The sequence below is a fragment of the Primulina eburnea genome, chromosome 5 (genome assembly GCF_022965805.1).
Source record: "Primulina eburnea isolate SZY01 chromosome 5, ASM2296580v1, whole genome shotgun sequence".
Taxonomy (NCBI): Eukaryota; Viridiplantae; Streptophyta; class Magnoliopsida; order Lamiales; family Gesneriaceae; genus Primulina; species Primulina eburnea.
In genome coordinates this window covers 27,965,359-27,983,131 of record NC_133105.1, presented here as the reverse complement: position 1 = coordinate 27,983,131, position 17,773 = coordinate 27,965,359, and the positions used below count along the sequence as shown (strand labels likewise).

Below are 17,773 nucleotides of genomic sequence, written 5' to 3'. Positions count from 1 at the left end.
CTGATGCCACTTCTATGCTGGACGAGTTGATTGCTCGACAGGGACCCCCTATTCTTGAGATGATTACCAGTCACATGTCGGCTGATGATCCTGATCAGGATTTTGATCGACATTCTGTGTCTGGAGTTAGTTGTGGGTCTGAGTGTAGTATTCTGGACACTGACATGTCCAATCCCAGAAAAAGACCTCAGGATGATGGTCGGCGATCGCGTAAAAAGCGATTGGACCCTCCTTCCACCCGTTCCCCATGAATTGTTTAATCTGGAATATCCGGGGACTTCGAGGTTCGGAGTCCCAGCAGAGGCTTCATGCCTTTGTGAAGGAGAAACAGATTAAGGTTTTGGCTGTTTTGGAGACCTTGATTGATCTGGATCCGAGATTCATGACTCGCCGTTTGGGGTTTTCTGGAGTCATCTCTATTCTCTCCGGTCATATCTGGGTATTATTTGCTGCTGATGTGAGGGCGGAGTGTGTTTTTGATCATGCTCAACTCCTTCACATTAGAGTCTCTGCCTCTTTCTTGCCGACATAGATATTTTGTTCTTTTGTCTATGCTAGATGTGATTATGTTCAGCGTAGGGATCTTTGGGCTTCTTTGCTTTTGGTTAAGCCTGTTTTGGGTCCTTGGCTGGTTGGGGGCGACTTTAATGTCGTCAGGGATGCGTCTGAGTGCTTGGGCTCCCGTGGTGGTAGGTTGCTACCCATGGAGGAGTTCAACACTTTTATTCTTGATTCTGGCTTGATCGATGCTGGTTTTGAGGGGTCTTCGTTCACTTGGACGAATAAGACCATTTGGAAGCGGTTGGACAGGGTCTTGGTTTCTGTTGATTGGGGAGATCATTTCAGCTCGATTCGGGTTGAACATCTCGCTCGTACTGTCTCGGATCACTGTCCGCTTTTGGTTACCGCCCCTGTTTTTGCCCGTGGGCCGAGCTCGTTTCGCTTCCAGCGTATGTGGGTTAGGCACCATGGTTTTTTGCAGACTGTGAGGCTTAATTGGAATCTGCCTTGCAGTCTGAGCGGCATGCCTCGGCTTTTTGCCAAGATGAAGCGTCTCAAGCATCACCTCCGGTGGTGGAATCGGGATGTTTTTGGTAACATCTTTGATAGACTCACTGAGACTGAGAGGGCTGTTCGTTCAGCTGAGGATGTTTGTGAGGCCGACCCTTCTGACGCGAATTGGACTTCCCTGTCCGATCGCAATGAGGATCTGGCTCGTATCACCGCCATGGAGGCGGATTTTTGGAAACAGAAAGCGGCTTGCCATTGGCTTGAGGATGGTGAGCGGAACACCAGACTCTTCCATAATATGGTGAGGAAAAAGCGCGTGGCGAATAAAATTTTCCGCATATGGGAGAATGGGGTTTGCCTGACGTCTCAGGATTTGATTCAGCAGTCGGGAGCCTTGTTTTTCCAGGATCTTCTTACCGGGGAGCCCTCTGCGCTCGATTGCCCTGATTTTTCGGGTTTTTCCTCGGTTATCTCTGCCGTGGAGAATGATGGTATTGCTGCGATTCCCTCTTTGGAGGTGGTCCGCGCGACCGTCTTCTCCATTCACCCTGATAGCGTTGCTGGCCCTGATGGCTTTTCCTCGGCGTTCTTTCAGCATTGCTGGGAGATTGTCCATCAGGATGTTTTTGGTGCTGTTCTTGATTTTTTCCAGGGTTCTCCTATGCCTCAGGGCTTTACCGCCACCACGATCACTCTTATTCCCAAAGTCGAGGGTGCACGCGCCTGGTCGGACTTCCGTCCGATCAGCCTGTGCAATGTCACGAACAAAATCATCTCGAAGCTGTTGTACTCTCGGTTGAGGGATGTGGTGGAGAGACTTGTTTCCCCGAATCAGAGTGGCTTCGTTCCGGGTCGGATGATCTCGGATAATATTCTCCTTGCCCAGGAGCTCACTCACAGCATTACTCTCCCCACTCGTGGTGGTAATGTCATATTGAAGTTGGATATGGCCAAGGCCTATGATCGGGTCCAGTGGCATTTCCTCTTCGACGTTTTGAGACATTTTGGTTTTTCAGAGCGTGTCGTGGCTTTGGTTTCGGCCTGTATTTCCCATTGTCATTTCTCCGTGAACATCAATGGTTCGCTATCGGGGTTTTTTGGTTCCACCAGAGGCCTCCGGCAGGGCGATCCATTGTCTCCCCTTCTCTTCGTTTTGAGGGCGGAGTATCTTTCTCGTGGCCTTGACTGCCTCTACCTGCAGCATCCTGCGCTCAGGTACCGTTCTGATTGTGATATTTTGATTTCCCATCTGGCTTACGCTGATGATATTATTATTTTTGCTAGTGGTGGGACTCGTGGTATGCAGCGCCTTGTTGATTTTCTGCATCACTACGAGAACTGTTCGGGGCAGCGGGTGAATGCTGCCAAGAGTTCTTTGATTTTGCCTCCGAGGTGCTCTGGGCGCCTCCGCTCCCGGCTTTTGCGCATCACTGGGTTCGTCGAGGGTCATCTGCCCCTCAAGTACCTCGGAGTTCCCCTTTATCGGGGTAATCGCACATGCTCCCTTTTTGAGCCCCTCCTACAGTCTGTTCGTAGGAAGTTAGAGGGTTGGGAGATTCGGACCCTTTCCCCGGGGAGCCGCATGACCTTGATACGTAGCGTCCTCCTCTCCATGCCGATTTATCTGTTTCAGGTGGTTCAGCCACCTCTGGCTGTCATGGAGAAGCTTGAGCAGGTCTTCAATGCCTTCCTCTGGGGGTCGAGACCCTCGGATAGGAAGTGGCATTGGGCCCGGTGGTCCGGGCTTGCCTCCCTGTGCTTGAGGGGGGCCTTGGATTCCGCAGATTGAAAGATCTCGTGGAATGTTTTTCTATAAAATTATGGTTCAGATTTCGACAGGGCTCCTCTCTATGGGCGAGATTCCTTTTCCGGAAGTATTGCCGGCTGGATGCTCCTGCCTGTGTCCCCGCCCGTGCTTCTATTTCCTCCATTTGGCGTCGTCTCCTCAGGATCCGCCCTCGCGCGGAGCCTGGCATTCGCTGGCGAGTTGGTCTCGGAGATGTTTCCTTTTGGGATGACACTTGGTTTGGGGACGTTCCTTTGTCCTCCCGGTGTGTGGTCCGCGGGGGCCGTTATGTTCGGGTCTCTTATTTTCTGTCTGAGGGGTCCTGGGATTTTGATCGCCTCTATGCGGTTGTTGCTCCTTCGGTTGCCGAGGATATTGTTTTGATTCCTGTTCTTTCGGGTGACCCTGATCTGACACGATGGATCCATAGCTCCGATGGTGCTTTCTCTGTGAGATCTGCTTGGGAGCTGATCCGTCAGCGTGCTCCGTCTTCTGATATATTCCGCTCGTGTTGGGGGAGCTGGTTGAGGCCTACCATGTCTTTCTTCCTCTGGAGATTCTGGCATCAATGGCTCCCAGTTGATGAGGTGCTCCAGCGCCGGGGTTTTGCGTTAGCCTCGAGATGTCAGTGTTGTGATATGTCTGAGACATTCACACACATATTCATTCGCAGCCCGGTTGCTCGGTCTGTCTGGCACTTCTTTGGCGCAGTGTTTCGGGTTCGTATTCCCGACACTGAGGATTTCAGTTTGTTCCTCAGTGCGTGGAAGAGAGCTTTGGTCTGGTCCCGGGGGGGCCATGTGCGGGAGTTTCTTCCCTGCATCGTCCTGTGGTTCCTCTGGACTGCGCGGAACGATGCTAAGCACCGTCATCTTCCCATCTCTGGGGAGACGGTGAAGTTTCAGATTTTGTCTTACCTGCGTCTCGCCCACTCTGCGCGTACTGTAAAGCCCAGACATTGGCTGGGTGTGTTTCATGTGGCGAGATTGCTGGGTATTTCGGTTGCTCTCCACAGATTTCGTAGGACGGCGATTGTTCGCTGGCTGCGGCCGCCATCCGGGTGCTTCAAGCTTAATGTGGATGGGAGCTCGCGTGGTACATCTGGGGACTCCTCTGCTGGTGGCGTTGTTCGGGATGATTCCGGGAGGGTCGTGCTCTCATTCAGCGAGTTCATCGGAGCTGGGTCTTCTCTCCGGGCTGAGCTTTGGGCGGTTTGGAGGGGTCTTCTCCTTTTTTCGGATCATTCTTTCTTCCCTCTTTGGATCGAGCTTGATTCTCTGACTTCTATTCAGCTCATTCGTTCCCGTCGATGTTGCTGGGGTCTTGATCACATTATATCCAGGATTCTGGTCCTTTTGAGGGGGCGGTCTGTTCATATTTCGCATATATTTCGGGAGGGTAATTCGGTGGCGGATGCGTTGGCGGCGAGGGCCCATACCCTTAGGCACTTTACCTTAGAGTTAGGTCCCTCCCTCCCTAGGCACATTTCCATACTTGCACGTTCGGATACCTCCGGACTTCCCTACCTGAGATATCGATGTTCTTAGCCGCTTGCAGCCCATCCCTTCTCTTGGACCCATTTCTTCGATATTTCTTTATGTATATGTATATTTTTTCTTTGCAGGTACTGTTACTTAGGGGGTTTCTCTTTTCCCCCGTTTCGCCAGTCTGGTGTGAGTGGGCCCAGACACTCGCACACTACATGTTTGGTCTTCTCGGGATTGGGTGGGCTCTTGCACTTACCCTCTTGGTGCTCTTCTTTGGCCCTTTCATATTCCCTGGAGTGCTATTTCTGTTTAGGCCTCTCTTTGGTCCACTTCTGGTCCCTGGCGGGCGTTTACTGCAGTTTCTCCTTGCCCGCCGTCTCAGTTCTTTTACAGGAGTTTACTGGATGTCGTGGTGGTTCCAGGGATTCTTTCCGGACGATCCTCTTCATTGTTATGATACCTTCGTCATACTGGATCTTTTTTGTTCTGGCTGGATTGCGATCTTCATTTTGCTCTTCTATCGTCATTGTACAGTGATTTCCTGGCCTTATCTTATTTTGACTGCTGGGATTCATACAGTTACTCGGTTTCAGATTAGAGTCGTTTTGACAGATTGGATTCTTCAGGGTGATGGCTTAGAGATGAGAATTTTTTCATGGATTCTGCACTCATCTCCCAGTTATCATTTGGTCTTCTTCGGCGTGTTGACTCTTAGCGCAGCTCGTATTTGATTAGTTTCTGGCGCACTTTTTGTCGTAGACTAGGGTTATTTTTGCTTATGTATTTATGTCCCTAGGCTACTTGGTATTTGTTTTTACTGCTTTAGCTTTTTTGAGGAGGTCTTGGTTTTGTCCCCCTCCTCTTTTAGGTTTTCTTCCTGCTGTTACTTTTTATTTTGTGGATATATACAGGTAGGGGTCTGCCTAACCCCCCCGCATCCGGCGGTGTTTTCCGGTTAAAAAAAAAAAAAAAACCCTAAACCCTAAACCCTAAACCCAAAACCCGAAACCCGAAACCCAAGACCCTAAACCCTAGACCCTAGACCCCAAAACCCAAAACCCAAAACCCTAAACCCTAAAACCTTAACCCTAAACCCGAAACCAAACCAACCTAGAAAAATGCTCTCTACCCAAAAAAACCCTCCCAATAACCCAAAAATCGCCCCTTAGCTCTGCCCCGTCGCCATGCCGCCGCCACTGCCGGTTTCCGGCCGGTTCACCTCCCCACAAGATTCGCCTCTTCTCAATGACCAACATATCAAAATTTCAGCCCCTTCGTTTACCGTTTGCCCGTCGGAATCGTCCCTTAACATTCTGCAAATTCCGGTCACTTCTGCGTCGTCGGTCTCCGTCGTTCCTTTTGGCGTCGCACATGTATTATTCGATTCGCCTCTCCAAGGCGATCCTTGTGTCCAAAAATCAGCCGAAATGGTGTCCATTTGCCCCCCGATTTCATGCCTCAAAGATTCGCCGTTACTGTTCACCGAAAATCCGATCACAATTTCTTCGATTCCGGCCGATTCATGCATTATTAGTTCAATCCAAGGCCCGATCTGTGATGCCCAGTCCAAGACGATCTCGATGGCACCGGATTCAACCCCAAATGCCGTCGACGGAAATTTTAGATCTACGATTTGTGTGCTCCCGGCGAGAATTCCGTCCCATTCAAGTCCAAATTCCAGCGCCGATCCGGCGTTTTTTTTCAATTCCTCTAGCTCAGCTCTTCGTCCAGTCATGGGTAGGATATTGCCGGGTTCAATTTCCGGTTTCCGGCCACCGGTCGGAAACCCCCAATTTCTAGGGCTAAATCGAATTTCTTCCAGGTAGTCCAGCCACCTCTGGCAGTTATGGAGAGGCTTGAGAATGTTTTCAATGGTTTCTGTGGGGATCCAGATCCTTGGATAAGAAATGGCATTGGGCGAGGTGGTCTCGTGCATGTCTTCCTGTCTCTGAAGGGGGTCTTGGATTTCGCAGGCTCAAAGATATTGTGGAAAGCTTCTCCATTAAGTTATGGTTTCATTTTCGTCAAGGTTCATCTCTATGGGCCAACTTCATCATGAGAAAATACTGCCAGTTGGTGCATCCAGCTTATGTCTCATCTGCTGGGTTCATTTCTCCCACTTGGCGTCGTTTGCTTAAGATTAGGCCTCGTGCTGAATCTGGCATTCGATGGAGAATTGGGATGGGAGATGTTAATTTTTTGAATGACATCTGGTGTGGGGATGTTCCCTTATCTAGTTAGGTTCTTGTTAGGGGAGATCGAGGTGTCTGTGTTTCTCACTTTCTTTCAGATGGGGCTTGGGATTTTGACCTCCTCTGCTCAGTTGTCCCTCCCTCTGTTGCTGAGACTATTACTCTGATTCCTATTGCATCGGGGGAACCCGATTTGGCTATTTGGGTGCATATTTCTGACGGTGTTTTTTCGCTGAAATCCGCCTGGGAGCTTGTCCGCTTGAGAGACCAAGTTTCTGATATCTTAACTCCTTGCTGGGGCCGTTGGCTGAGGCCTACTATGTCTTTCTTCCTCTGGAGGTTTTGGCATCAATGGCTTCCAGTTGACGATGTGCTCCAGCCTCGTGGCTTCGAGCTGGCGTCTAAATGTCAGTGCTGTGAGAGGCCCGAGACATTCACGCACATTTTCATTGATAGCCCTCTTGCCAGGTCTATATGGCATTACTTTAGGGCTGTTTTTCATGTCTGTATTCCCCTTACCAGTGATTTCAGACTCTTCCTCAGTGCTTGGAAGAGGCATCCGGGGTGGACTCCTAGGGGCCACGTGAAGGAGTTTTTGCCTTTCATCATTTTATGGTTTCTCTGGACAGCTAGGAATGATGCGAAACACCGTCATTTGCACATTTCTGGGGAGACTGTTAAGTCTCAGATTTTGTCTTATTTGCGTCTCGCTCATGCTGCATCTACTGTTAAGCCCATGCACTGGCGGGGTGTTTTGCAGGCTGCGAGGACACTGGGGATTTTTGTTGAGTTGCATAGGGTTCATAGAATAGCGATTGTTCGTTGGTTGCGGCCGCCGTTCGAGTGTTTTAAATTGAATGTTGATGGGAGTTCTAGAGGTAGTCCTGGGGCTTCTACTGTTGGTGGTGTTGTTCGTGACTCCTTTGGGCATGTGGTGGTTTCTTTCAGCGAGTTCATTGGAGTTGGGACCAATATCCGGGCAGAATTATGGGCTATTTGGAGGGGTCTTCTCATTTCTTCTGATCTTCATCTCTTCCCTCTTTGGATTGATACTGACTCTTGGATTTCCATTCTTTTACTTCGTTCTCGTCGGTGCTGCTGGGACCTGGAACATCTTGTTACAAGGACTCTTTTGCTGATGAGGGGGCGATCTGTTCATTTATCGCATATTTACCGGGAAGGGAATTCAGTGGCAGATGCCTTGGCGGCGAGGGCCCATAATTTTAGGCAGTATACCTTAGAGTTAGGTCCTTCCCTACCTCCAGACATCTCCATCCTTGCTATATCTGATCGTTCTGGGCTTCCATACCTCAGAAACAGATCCTCTTAGCCATTTGCAGCCCCTTCTTTTTTTGGATCTATTTCTTTATGATCTCTGGTTATATATCTATTTATATATATATATTTATATATTTTTATTGCAGGTTAGTGTTATTGGAGGTTGTTTTTCACTTCCATATAGTCTGTGCAAGTGGGTCCAGACACTTGCACATGATGTGTTTATACTTGTTTGCTCCGAGTAGGTTTCGGATCTATTTCTGTTGGTGCTTTCCTCTGGCACATTCATGATCCCTGGCGGGCGTTTACTGCTGGTTCTCTTTCGCCGCCGTATTAGTTTTTGTAGAGGTGTTTGCTGGATGTCATGGTGGATTCATGGTCCCTGGCGGGCGTTTACTGCAGTTTCTCCTTGCCCGCCGTCTCAGTTCTTTTACAGGAGTTTACTGGATGTCGTGGTGGTTCCAGGGATTCTTTCCGGACGATCCTCTTCATTGTTATGATACCTTCGTCAGATTTATACTTCATATGCTGGATCTTTTTTGTTCTGGCTGGATTGCGATCTTCATTTTGCTCTTCTATCGTCATTGTACAGTGATTTCCTGGCCTTATCTTATTTTGACTGCTGGGATTCATACAGTTACTCGGTTTCAGATTAGAGTCGTTTTGACAGATTGGATTCTTCAGGGTGATCGCTTAGAGATGAGAATTTTTTCATGGATTCTGCACTCATCTCCCAGTTATCATTTGGTCTTCTTCGGCGTGTTGACTCTTAGCGCAGCTCGTATTTGATTAGTTTCTGGCGCACTTTTTGTCGTAGACTAGGGTTACTTTTGCTTATGTATTTATGTCCCTAGGCTACTTGGTATTTGTTTTTACTGCTTTAGCCTTTTTGAGGAGGTCTTGGTTTTGTGCCCCTCCTCTTTTAGGTTTTCTTTCTGCTGTTACTTTTTATTTTGTGGATATATACAGGTAGGTGTCTGCCTAACCCCCCCGCATCCGGCGGTGTTTTCCGGTTAAAAAAAAAAAAAAAAAACCCTAAACCCTAAACCCTAAACCCAAAACCCGAAACCCGAAACCCGAAACCCTAAACCCTAGACCCCAAAACCCAAAACCCAAAACCCTAAACCCTAAAACCTAAACCCTAAACCCGAAACCAAACCAACCCAGAAAAATGCTCTCTACCCAAAAAAACCCTCCCAATAACCCAAAAGTCGCCCCTTAGCTCTGCCCCGTCGCCATGCCGCCGCCACTGCCGGTTTCCGGCCGGTTCACCACCCCACAAGATTCGCCTCTTCTCAATGACCAACATATCAAAATTTCAGCCCCTTCGTTTACCGTTTGCCCGTCGGAATCGTCCCTTAACATTCCGCAAATTCCGGTCACTTCTGCGTCGTCGGTCTCCGCCGTTCCTTTTGGCGTCGCACATGTATCATTCGATTCGCCTCTCCAAGGCGATCCTTGTGTCCAAAAATCAGCCGAAATGGTGTCCATTTGCCCCCCGATTTCATGCCTCAAAGATTCGCCGTTACTGTTCACCGAAAATCCGATCACAATTTCTTCGATTCCGGCCGATTCATGCATTATTAGTTAAATCCAAGGCCCGATCTGTGATGCCCAGTCCAAGACAATCTCGATGGCACCGGATTCAACCCCAAATACCGTCGACGGCAATTTTAGATCTACGATTTGTGTGCTCCCGGCGAGAATTCCGTCCCATTCAAGTCCAAATTCCAGCGCCGATCCGGCGTTTTTTTTCAATTCCTCTGGCTCAGCTCTTCGTCCAGTCATGGGTAGGATATTGCCGGGTTCAATTTCCGGTTTCCGGCCACCGGTCGGAAACCCCCAATTTCTAGGGCTAAATCGAATTTCTTCCAGGTAGTCCAGCCACCTCTGGCAGTTATGGAGAGGCTTGAGAATGTTTTCAATGGTTTCTGTGGGAATCCAGATCCTTGGATAAGAAATGGCATTGGGCGAGGTGGTCTCGTGCATGTCTTCCTGTCTCTGAAGGGGGTCTTGGATTTCGCAGGCTCAAAGATATTGTGGAAAGCTTCTCCATTAAGTTATGGTTTCGTTTTTGTCAAGGTTCATCTCTATGGGCCAACTTCATCATGAGAAAATACTGCCAGTTGGTGCATCCAGCTTATGTCTCATCTGCTGGGTTCATTTCTCCCACTTGGCGTCGTTTGCTTAAGATTAGGCCTCGTGCTGAATCTGGCATTCGATGGAGAATTGGGATGGGAGATGTTAATTTTTGGAATGACATCTGGTGTGGGGATGTTCCCTTATCTAGTTAGGTTCTTGTTAGGGGGGATCAAGGTGTCTGTGTTTCTCACTTTCTTTCAGATGGGGCTTGGGATTTTGACCTCCTCCGCTCAGCTGTCCCTCCCTCTGTTGCTGAGACTATTACTCTGATTCCTATTGCATCGGGGGAACCCGATTTGGCTATTTGGGTGCATATTTCTGAAGGTGTTTTTTCGCTGAAATCCGCCTGGGAGCTTGTCCGCTTGAGAGACCAAGTTTCTGATATCTTAACTCCTTGCTGGGGCCGTTGGCTGAGGCCTACTATGTCTTTCTTCCTCTGGAGGTTTTGGCATCAATGGCTTCCAGTTGACGATGTGCTCCAGCCTCGTGGCTTCGAGCTGGCGTCTAAATGTCAGTGCTGTGAGAGGCCCGAGACATTCACGCACATTTTCATTGATAGCCCTCTTGCTAGGTCTATATGGCATTACTTTGGGGCTGTTTTTCATGTCTGTATTCCCCTTACCAGTGATTTCAGACTCTTCCTCAGTGCTTGGAAGAGGCATCCGGGGTGGACTCCTAGGGGCCACGTGAAGGAGTTTTTGCCTTTCATCATTTTATGGTTTCTCTGGACAGCTAGGAATGATGCGAAACACCGTCATTTGCACATTTCTGGGGAGACTGTTAAGTCTCAGATTTTGTCTTATTTGCGTCTCGCTCATGCTGAATCTACTGTTAAGCCCATGCACTGGCGGGGTGTTTTGCAGGCTGCGAGGACACTGGGGATTTTTGTTGAGTTGCATAGGGTTCATAGAATAGCGATTGTTCGTTGGTTGCGGCCGCCGTTCGAGTGTTTTAAATTGAATGTTGATGGGAGTTCTAGAGGTAGTCCTGGGGCTTTTACTGTTGGTGGTGTTGTTCGTGACTCCTTTGGGCATGTGGTGGTTTCTTTCAGCGAGTTCATTGGAGTTGGGACCAATATCCGGGCAGAATTATGGGCTATTTGGAGGGGTCTTCTCATTTCTTCTGATCTTCATCTCTTCCCTCTTTGGATTGAGACTGACTCTTGGATTTCCATTCTTTTACTTCGTTCTCGTCGGTGCTGCTGGGACCTGGAACATCTTGTTACAAGGACTCTTTTGCTGATGAGGGGGCGATCTGTTCATTTATCGCATATTTACCGGGAAGGGAATTCAGTGGCGGATGCCTTGGCGGCGAGGGCCCATACTTTTAGGCAGTATACCTTAGAGTTAGGTCCTTCCCTACCTCCAGACATCTCCATCCTTGCTATATCTGATCGTTCTGGGCTTCCATACCTCAGAAACAGATCCTCTTAGCCATTTGCAGCCCCTTCTTTTTTTGGATCTATTTCTTTCTGATCTCTGGTTATATATCTATTTATATATATATATTTATATATTTTTATTGCAGGTTAGTGTTATTGGAGGTTGTTTTTCACTTCCATATAGTCTGTGCAAGTGGGTCCAGACACTTGCACATGATGTGTTTATACTTGTTTGCTCCGAGTGGGTTTCGGATCTATTTCTGTTGGTGCTTTCCTCTGGCACATTCATGATCCCTGGCGGGCGTTTACTGCTGGTTCTCTTTCGCCGCCGTATTAGTTTTTGTAGAGGTGTTTGCTGGATGTCATGGTGGATTCATGGGGTGCTTTCTTCAGGATCCTCTACTTTTTATACCATGCTCGTCAGACTCCTACTTCATGTGATCGAGCTCTCTGCAGTTTTGATTCAGATGCTGGATATCTTTTGTCCTGGCGGGATTGTGATCTATATTTTGATCTGTGATCGCCATTGTATATTGACTTCCTGGCCAGACTTTCTTTTGCCTAGTGGGTGTGGTACTGTTGTTAGCTACCAGATGATATTACTATTGACAGATTGGACTCTTCAGGATGATAGTTTCGGGATGAGAGCTTTTGCATGGATTCTGCGGTCATCTCGTCGTTATCATTTTGATTTCCTCAGCTGGTTGTTCATAGTGTTCCTTGTATTTGATTAGCAGTTGTTGCATATTGATAGCCTCCTAGGGTCGTTTTGCTTTTGTATTTCCTACCCTAGGTTGCTTTTTTTTATGTTCCTACTGTTTTAGCCTTTTGGGGAGGTTTGGTCTTTTCCACCTCCTCTTTTAGGTTTTCTTTATTCTGTATTTGTTACTGTTTATTTTGTGGATATATACAGGTAGGGGTCTGCCTAACCCTCCTGCATCCGGCGGTGTTTTCCGGAAAAAAAAAACCCTAAACCCTAAACCCAAAACCCAAAACCCTAAACCCTAAACCAACTTGCAAAAATGCTCTCCACTAAAAAAAACCCAAAAAATCACCCTAAAATCGCCTAATTTTCTTGCCCCCACCGTCATGCCGCCGCCGTCGGTTTCTGGCCGGTTCACCACATCATCTGAGTCGCCTCAACTTGAGGAACAACATATCCAAAAATCAGCTTCATCTGAGTACGTTTGCCCGTCCAAATCGGATCTTCAAATTCCGCAATTTCCGGCCAATTCTACGTCGTCGACATCCACTGCTCCGATCGGCGCCGTTCATACTTCAAAAGATTCGTCTCTTTCAGGCGATCCTTGTGCTAAAATTTCAGCCTAATCGGAGTCTATATGCTCAGCCGATTTAAGCTCCAAACGCTCGCCTCTACTGTTCACGGCGAACACGTCCACGATTTTGTCCACGCCGGTCGATTCCTGCAACCTCTGTTCAATCGGGACCCCGATCTGGAAAGCCCATGACCAGTCGATTTCAACACCACAAGCCCCGTCGTCAACGGTGTTCAACGCCGATGGGAAATTTAGATCTACGTTTTCTGCTGCAGAAACCCTAACGCCGACGGGCTTTTTCTTCAATGCCGTCGCCGTCGCCGCTCTGTTGGTCAATTCCTCTGAACCGTATACTTCACGATCGATGGGTAATCCAATGATATCTTCAATTTCAGCTAATTCATCGCCGATCAGAAACGCCCAAATTGGCGATTTTCAATCGATTTCCTCCAATTTTAATGTCCAATCGGCCCCTCCGACGTCCGGTTCTCGTGCTTTGGATACCGGTTCTGTACTCCCCACAACGTCGCTGGCGATCGCTGCTACTCCGGCCGGTAACGCGCAAGTCAACTCGGGCGAGTCAAACCGCCGTGTTGACCGAGTTGACTCGGCAGTCAACGGTTCTGCATCTGTGGTCAAACCCGTCCTTCGTGCTGAGGTTCGGGCTTCTGTTTCTTTTCGTGACGCTCTTTCACCTCCGTCTCCTCGCACCGTGCAAAAAAGTTTCGAGGATGTGCGTAATTCGATGGAGGAGATGCCTGAGCCGTCTATTCTGGATGGCAAACCGGGTATCCGATTCCCGGTTGAGGTAATTTCTTCACTGATTGAACCTTTTAAATATGCTCTAGTCGGTAAAATTTCGGGGAACAGGTCCTTAGTCCCTAATTCTTCAATTTCTGTGGCTTTCGAAAAAATGGGACTAGTGCGATCGTTTGACTTGAAATTCTTACCTAGAGGTTTTTTGGTCATTTCTTTCTCATGTGAAGAAGATTACGCGCGTGTTTGGTCGAAGGGGAATATTTTTGTGGGACCACTTGGGATCCGTTTTTCTAAGTGGACCCCCGAATTTAATCTGCATGAGGAATCCCCCATTGCGCCAGTCTGGATCCGTTTTCCGGGCTTACCGTTGCATTTGTTCAACAAGCGTACTCTTTTTGCTCTTGCGAGTCTTGTAGGTAAGCCTGTTAAGATGGACGACCACACCGCTGATGTCTCTCGAGGCGCTTTCGCCCGAGTATGTGTGGAAATTGATGTTTTACAGCCTCCCATTCAGCAGGTCTGGGTTGGTTGGGGTGATCACACACAGGTTATTGATGTCATTTACGAGAAGATCCCCGCATATTGCATTGACTGCAAGATGCTGGGACATTCAGTTACCGTGTGTTATTCTCACGGGAAGAATCCTTGGCCGTCGAGGCCGAAGCCCGTTTTTCAAAAATCTCAAGATCCAGTTCCTCCCAAAGCCCAAACACCCCAGGAGGGTGCTGTTCCTGTCTTTAATACTGGACCACAGCCTCAGCTTCATGAAAATGGCGATGGTCCCAGGCGTAGATGGAGGAGGCGACCCGTGCGCAGGGATACTCCTGCTGGAGCTCCCCCTACAGTTCCTGATGTTCCGCAGCAAGTTACCTCCTCAAATACCTTTGAGGTTTTGTCACCCTGGCATGATGAGGCTCAGCGTTGCGACGCTACTGAGTTGGTTGGTCCCAATCCTGATCTTGGATCCCACTTGGAGGTTATGGGTGATGGTTTACTTGGAGATGCTCCTTTGGATCAGGATCCTGTTGTTGGTGTTGACCAGATTAGTTTGGGTCTGCCCATTGTTGACGCCTTACCTTCGGGTGCGGCTTGTGTGTCTGTTCAGTCTTTGGTCCATCAGTTTGAGGAGGGGGGTATTGGCACTTATGTTCAGTGCATGGAGAATCACAGCTGCCATTCGATTCCCTCCGTTCCTTCTTCTCCAGATGTTTCCTCTCATCTTGAGGAACTTGTTGCTCAACAGGGGTCGCCTGTTTGTGAGCGGATTGTCGAGCGGATGTCTGCTGATGACCTCGACACGGGGTTTGATCGACATTCTGATTATGGTGCTCAAGATACTGATATGTCGAATGTGAATAAAAGGAAAAAGGAAGCGTTGGGAGATTCGTTTAAGCGGAGACCGGGTGCTTCTGCCCACCGTTCTCCATGAATTCCCTCATTTGGAATGTTCGGGGACTTCGGAGTTCGGAGTCCCAACAGCGGCTTCATGCTTATGTGAAGGCGCATCAGATTAAGATTTTGGCCATTTTGGAGCCGATGATCATGTTGGACCACAGATTCATGACTCGTCGTTTTGGTTTTTCTAGAGTCATTTCGAATCTTTCTGGTCATATTTTGGTTTTCTCCTCTGCGGATGTGAAGACTGAGTGTGTTTTTGATCATGCTCAGTTCCTGCACATCAAGGTGTCCGCCTCTTTTTTTCCGACTGAGGTGTTTTGTTCATTTGTTTATGCCAGCTGCGGCTATGTTGAGCGCAGAGATCTTTGGTCTTCCCTTCTTCAGGTCAAGCCTGCTCTGGGTCCTTGGCTTGTTGGGGGTGATTTTAATGTTGTCAGAGATGCTTCTGAGTGTTTGGGCGCCCGTGGTGGTAAGCTTCTACCCATGGAGGAGTTCAATACTTTCATTTTGGATTCTGGTCTGGTTGATGCCGGTTTTGAGGGCTCTTCGTTCACCTGGATGAATAAGACCATTTGGAAGCGGTTGGACATGGTTATGGTTTCCGTTGATTGGGGTGATCATTTCAGCTCCATTCGTGTTGAGCATCTTCCCCGTACTGTCTCTGACCACTGTCCGCTTTTGGTCACCGCTCCGGTTTTTGCCCGTGGGCCGAGCTCGTTTCATTTACAGCGTATGTGGCTTAGGCACCATGGTTTTTTGCAGACTGTTAGGCTTAATTGGTTTTTGCCTTGCAGTCTGAGTGGTATGCCTCGCCTTTTTGCTAAGATGAAGCGCCTCAAACATCACCTCAAGTGGTGGAATCAGGATGTTTTTGGGAACTTATTCGATAAAATCACTGAGGCTGAGAGGGCTGTTCGGTCCGCCGAGGTTGTCTGTGAGGCTGATCCTTCTGAGTTGAATTGGACTTCTCTGTCTGATCGCAATGAGGATCTGGCCCGTGTCACCGCCATGGAGGCGGATTTTTGGAGACAGAAAGCTGCTTGATACTGGTTAGAGGATGGTGAGCGGAACACCAAACTCTTTCACAACATGGTGAAGAAGAAAAGGGTGGCGAATAAGATTTTCCGCCTCTGGGACAATGGGGTATGCCTGACGTCTCCTGAGTTGATTCAGTAGTCGGGAGTCTCGTTTTTCCAGCATTTGCTTACTGGTGACCCCTCTACGCTTGCGAGTCCTGATTTTTCGGGCTTCTCCTCCGTTATTTCTGCTGTGGAGAATGAGGGTATTGTCGCGACCCCTTCTTTGGAGGAGGTTCGTGCGACCGTCTTCTCCATACATCCTGATAGTGTGGCTGGGCCTGATGGCTTCTCCTCGGCGTTCTTTCTGCATTGTTGGGAGATTGTTCATCAGGATGTTTTTGATGCTGTCCTGGATTTTTTCAGGGGTTCTCCCCTCCCCCAGGGTTTTACCGCCACCACTATCACTCTGATCCCCAAAGTTGCGGGTGCACATGCTTGGTCGGACTTCCGTCCGATTAGTCTGTGCAATGTCACGAATAAGATCATATCTAAGCTGTTGTACTCTCGGCTGAGGGTTGTGGTGGAGAGACTTATTTCACCGAATCAGAGTGGCTTCGTTCCGGGTCGGATGATCTCCGATAATATTCTCCTCGCCCAGGAGCTCACTCACAGTCTCACTCTCCCCACTCGTGGCGGTAATGTTATCCTGAAGTTGGATATGGCCAAGGCCTATGACAGGGTCCAGTGGCCTTTCCTCTTCAAGGTTTTGAGACACTTTTGTTTTTCGGAGCGGGTTGTGGAGATGATCTAGGCTTGTATATCTCATTGTCATTTCTCCGTGAACATCAATGGCTCTTTTTTGGGGGTTCTTTGGTTCCACTAGAGGCCTCAGACAGGGCGATCCCCTGTCCCCCATGCTTTTCATTTTGGGGGCGGAGTACCTATCGCACGGCCTTGATCGCCTCTACCTGCAGCATCCTGCGCTAAGGTACCGCTCTGGTTGTGATATCCTGATTTCCCATCTGGCTTATGCTGATGATGTCATTATTTTCGTCAATGGTGGGTCTCGTAGTATGCGGCGCCTTATGGGTTTACTGCATCATTATGAGAATTGTTCGGGACAGCTGGTGAACGCTGTCAAAAGTTCTGTTATCTTGCCTCCGAGGTGCTCTGATCGACTTCGCTCTCGGATTTTGCGCATCGCCAGGTTCGCGGAGGGTCATTTGCCCCTCAAGTACCTCAGAGTCCCCTTGTTTAGGGGTAACCGAGTATGTTCCTTTTTTGAGCACCTCCTACAGTCTGTTCGTAGGAAGTTAGAGGGTTTGGAGATCCGGACTCTCTCCGGGTAGCCGCATAACCCTTATCCGCAGTGTGCTCCTCTCCATGCCGATTTATCTGTTTCAGGTGGTACAGCCACCGCTTGCTGTCATGGAGAAGCTTGAGCTGGTTTTCAATGCTTTTCTCTGGGGGTCGCAGACACTGGAGAAGAAATGGCACTGGGCCAAGTGGTCTCGAGCCTGTCTCCCAGTGATGGAGGGTGGTCTTGGCTTCCGCAGATTGAAAGATCTGGTGGATAGCTTTTCTATTAAGTTGTGGTTCCGGTTTCGGCAGGGTTCCTCTCTATGGGCGAGATTCCTTTTACGGAAGTATTGCCAGATGGATGATCCTGCCTCTGTTCTCCCTCGTGGTTTGATATCCCCCACCTGGCGTCGTCTCCTACGGATCAGACCTCGCGCTGATCCCGGCATTCGCTGGAGCTTTGGCCTTGGAGACGTGTCCTTTTGGGATGACATATGGTTTGGGGATACTGCTCTGTCCAGCCAGTGTGAGGTCCGTGGGGGCCGTGATGTTCGGGTTTCTCACTTTTTGTCTGAGGGGGCCTGGGATTTCGATCTTCTTTGCGCTATGGTGGCCCCTTCTGTTGCTGAGGCGATTACTCTGACCCCGAATGCCTTTGGCGAGCCTGATTTGGCGCTTTGGATTCACAGTTCTGACGGTGCGTTTTCGATTAGGTCTGCTTGGGAGCTTGTCCGATTGAGAGAC

The 17,773-nt window shown here is 48.9% G+C and overlaps 2 protein-coding genes across 2 annotated transcripts; both read left to right on the top strand.

Moving 5' to 3' along the window:
- The first annotated feature begins 247 nt into the window (after window positions 1–247).
- On the top strand, window positions 248–5,015 carry LOC140831482 (uncharacterized). Its single transcript, XM_073195237.1, has 4 exons — window positions 248–468; window positions 559–2,745; window positions 2,841–4,146; window positions 4,422–5,015. Exons 1-4 carry the CDS (start codon window positions 248–250, stop codon window positions 5,013–5,015), a joined length of 4,308 nt encoding a protein of 1,435 aa, XP_073051338.1.
- A 9,723-nt stretch (window positions 5,016–14,738) lies between these two features.
- On the top strand, window positions 14,739–15,755 carry LOC140831481 (uncharacterized). The gene has a single exon (XM_073195235.1). The coding sequence runs from the start codon at window positions 14,739–14,741 to the stop codon at window positions 15,753–15,755; it is 1,017 nt and encodes a 338-aa protein (XP_073051336.1).
- The last annotated feature ends 2,018 nt before the right edge of the window (window positions 15,756–17,773 follow it).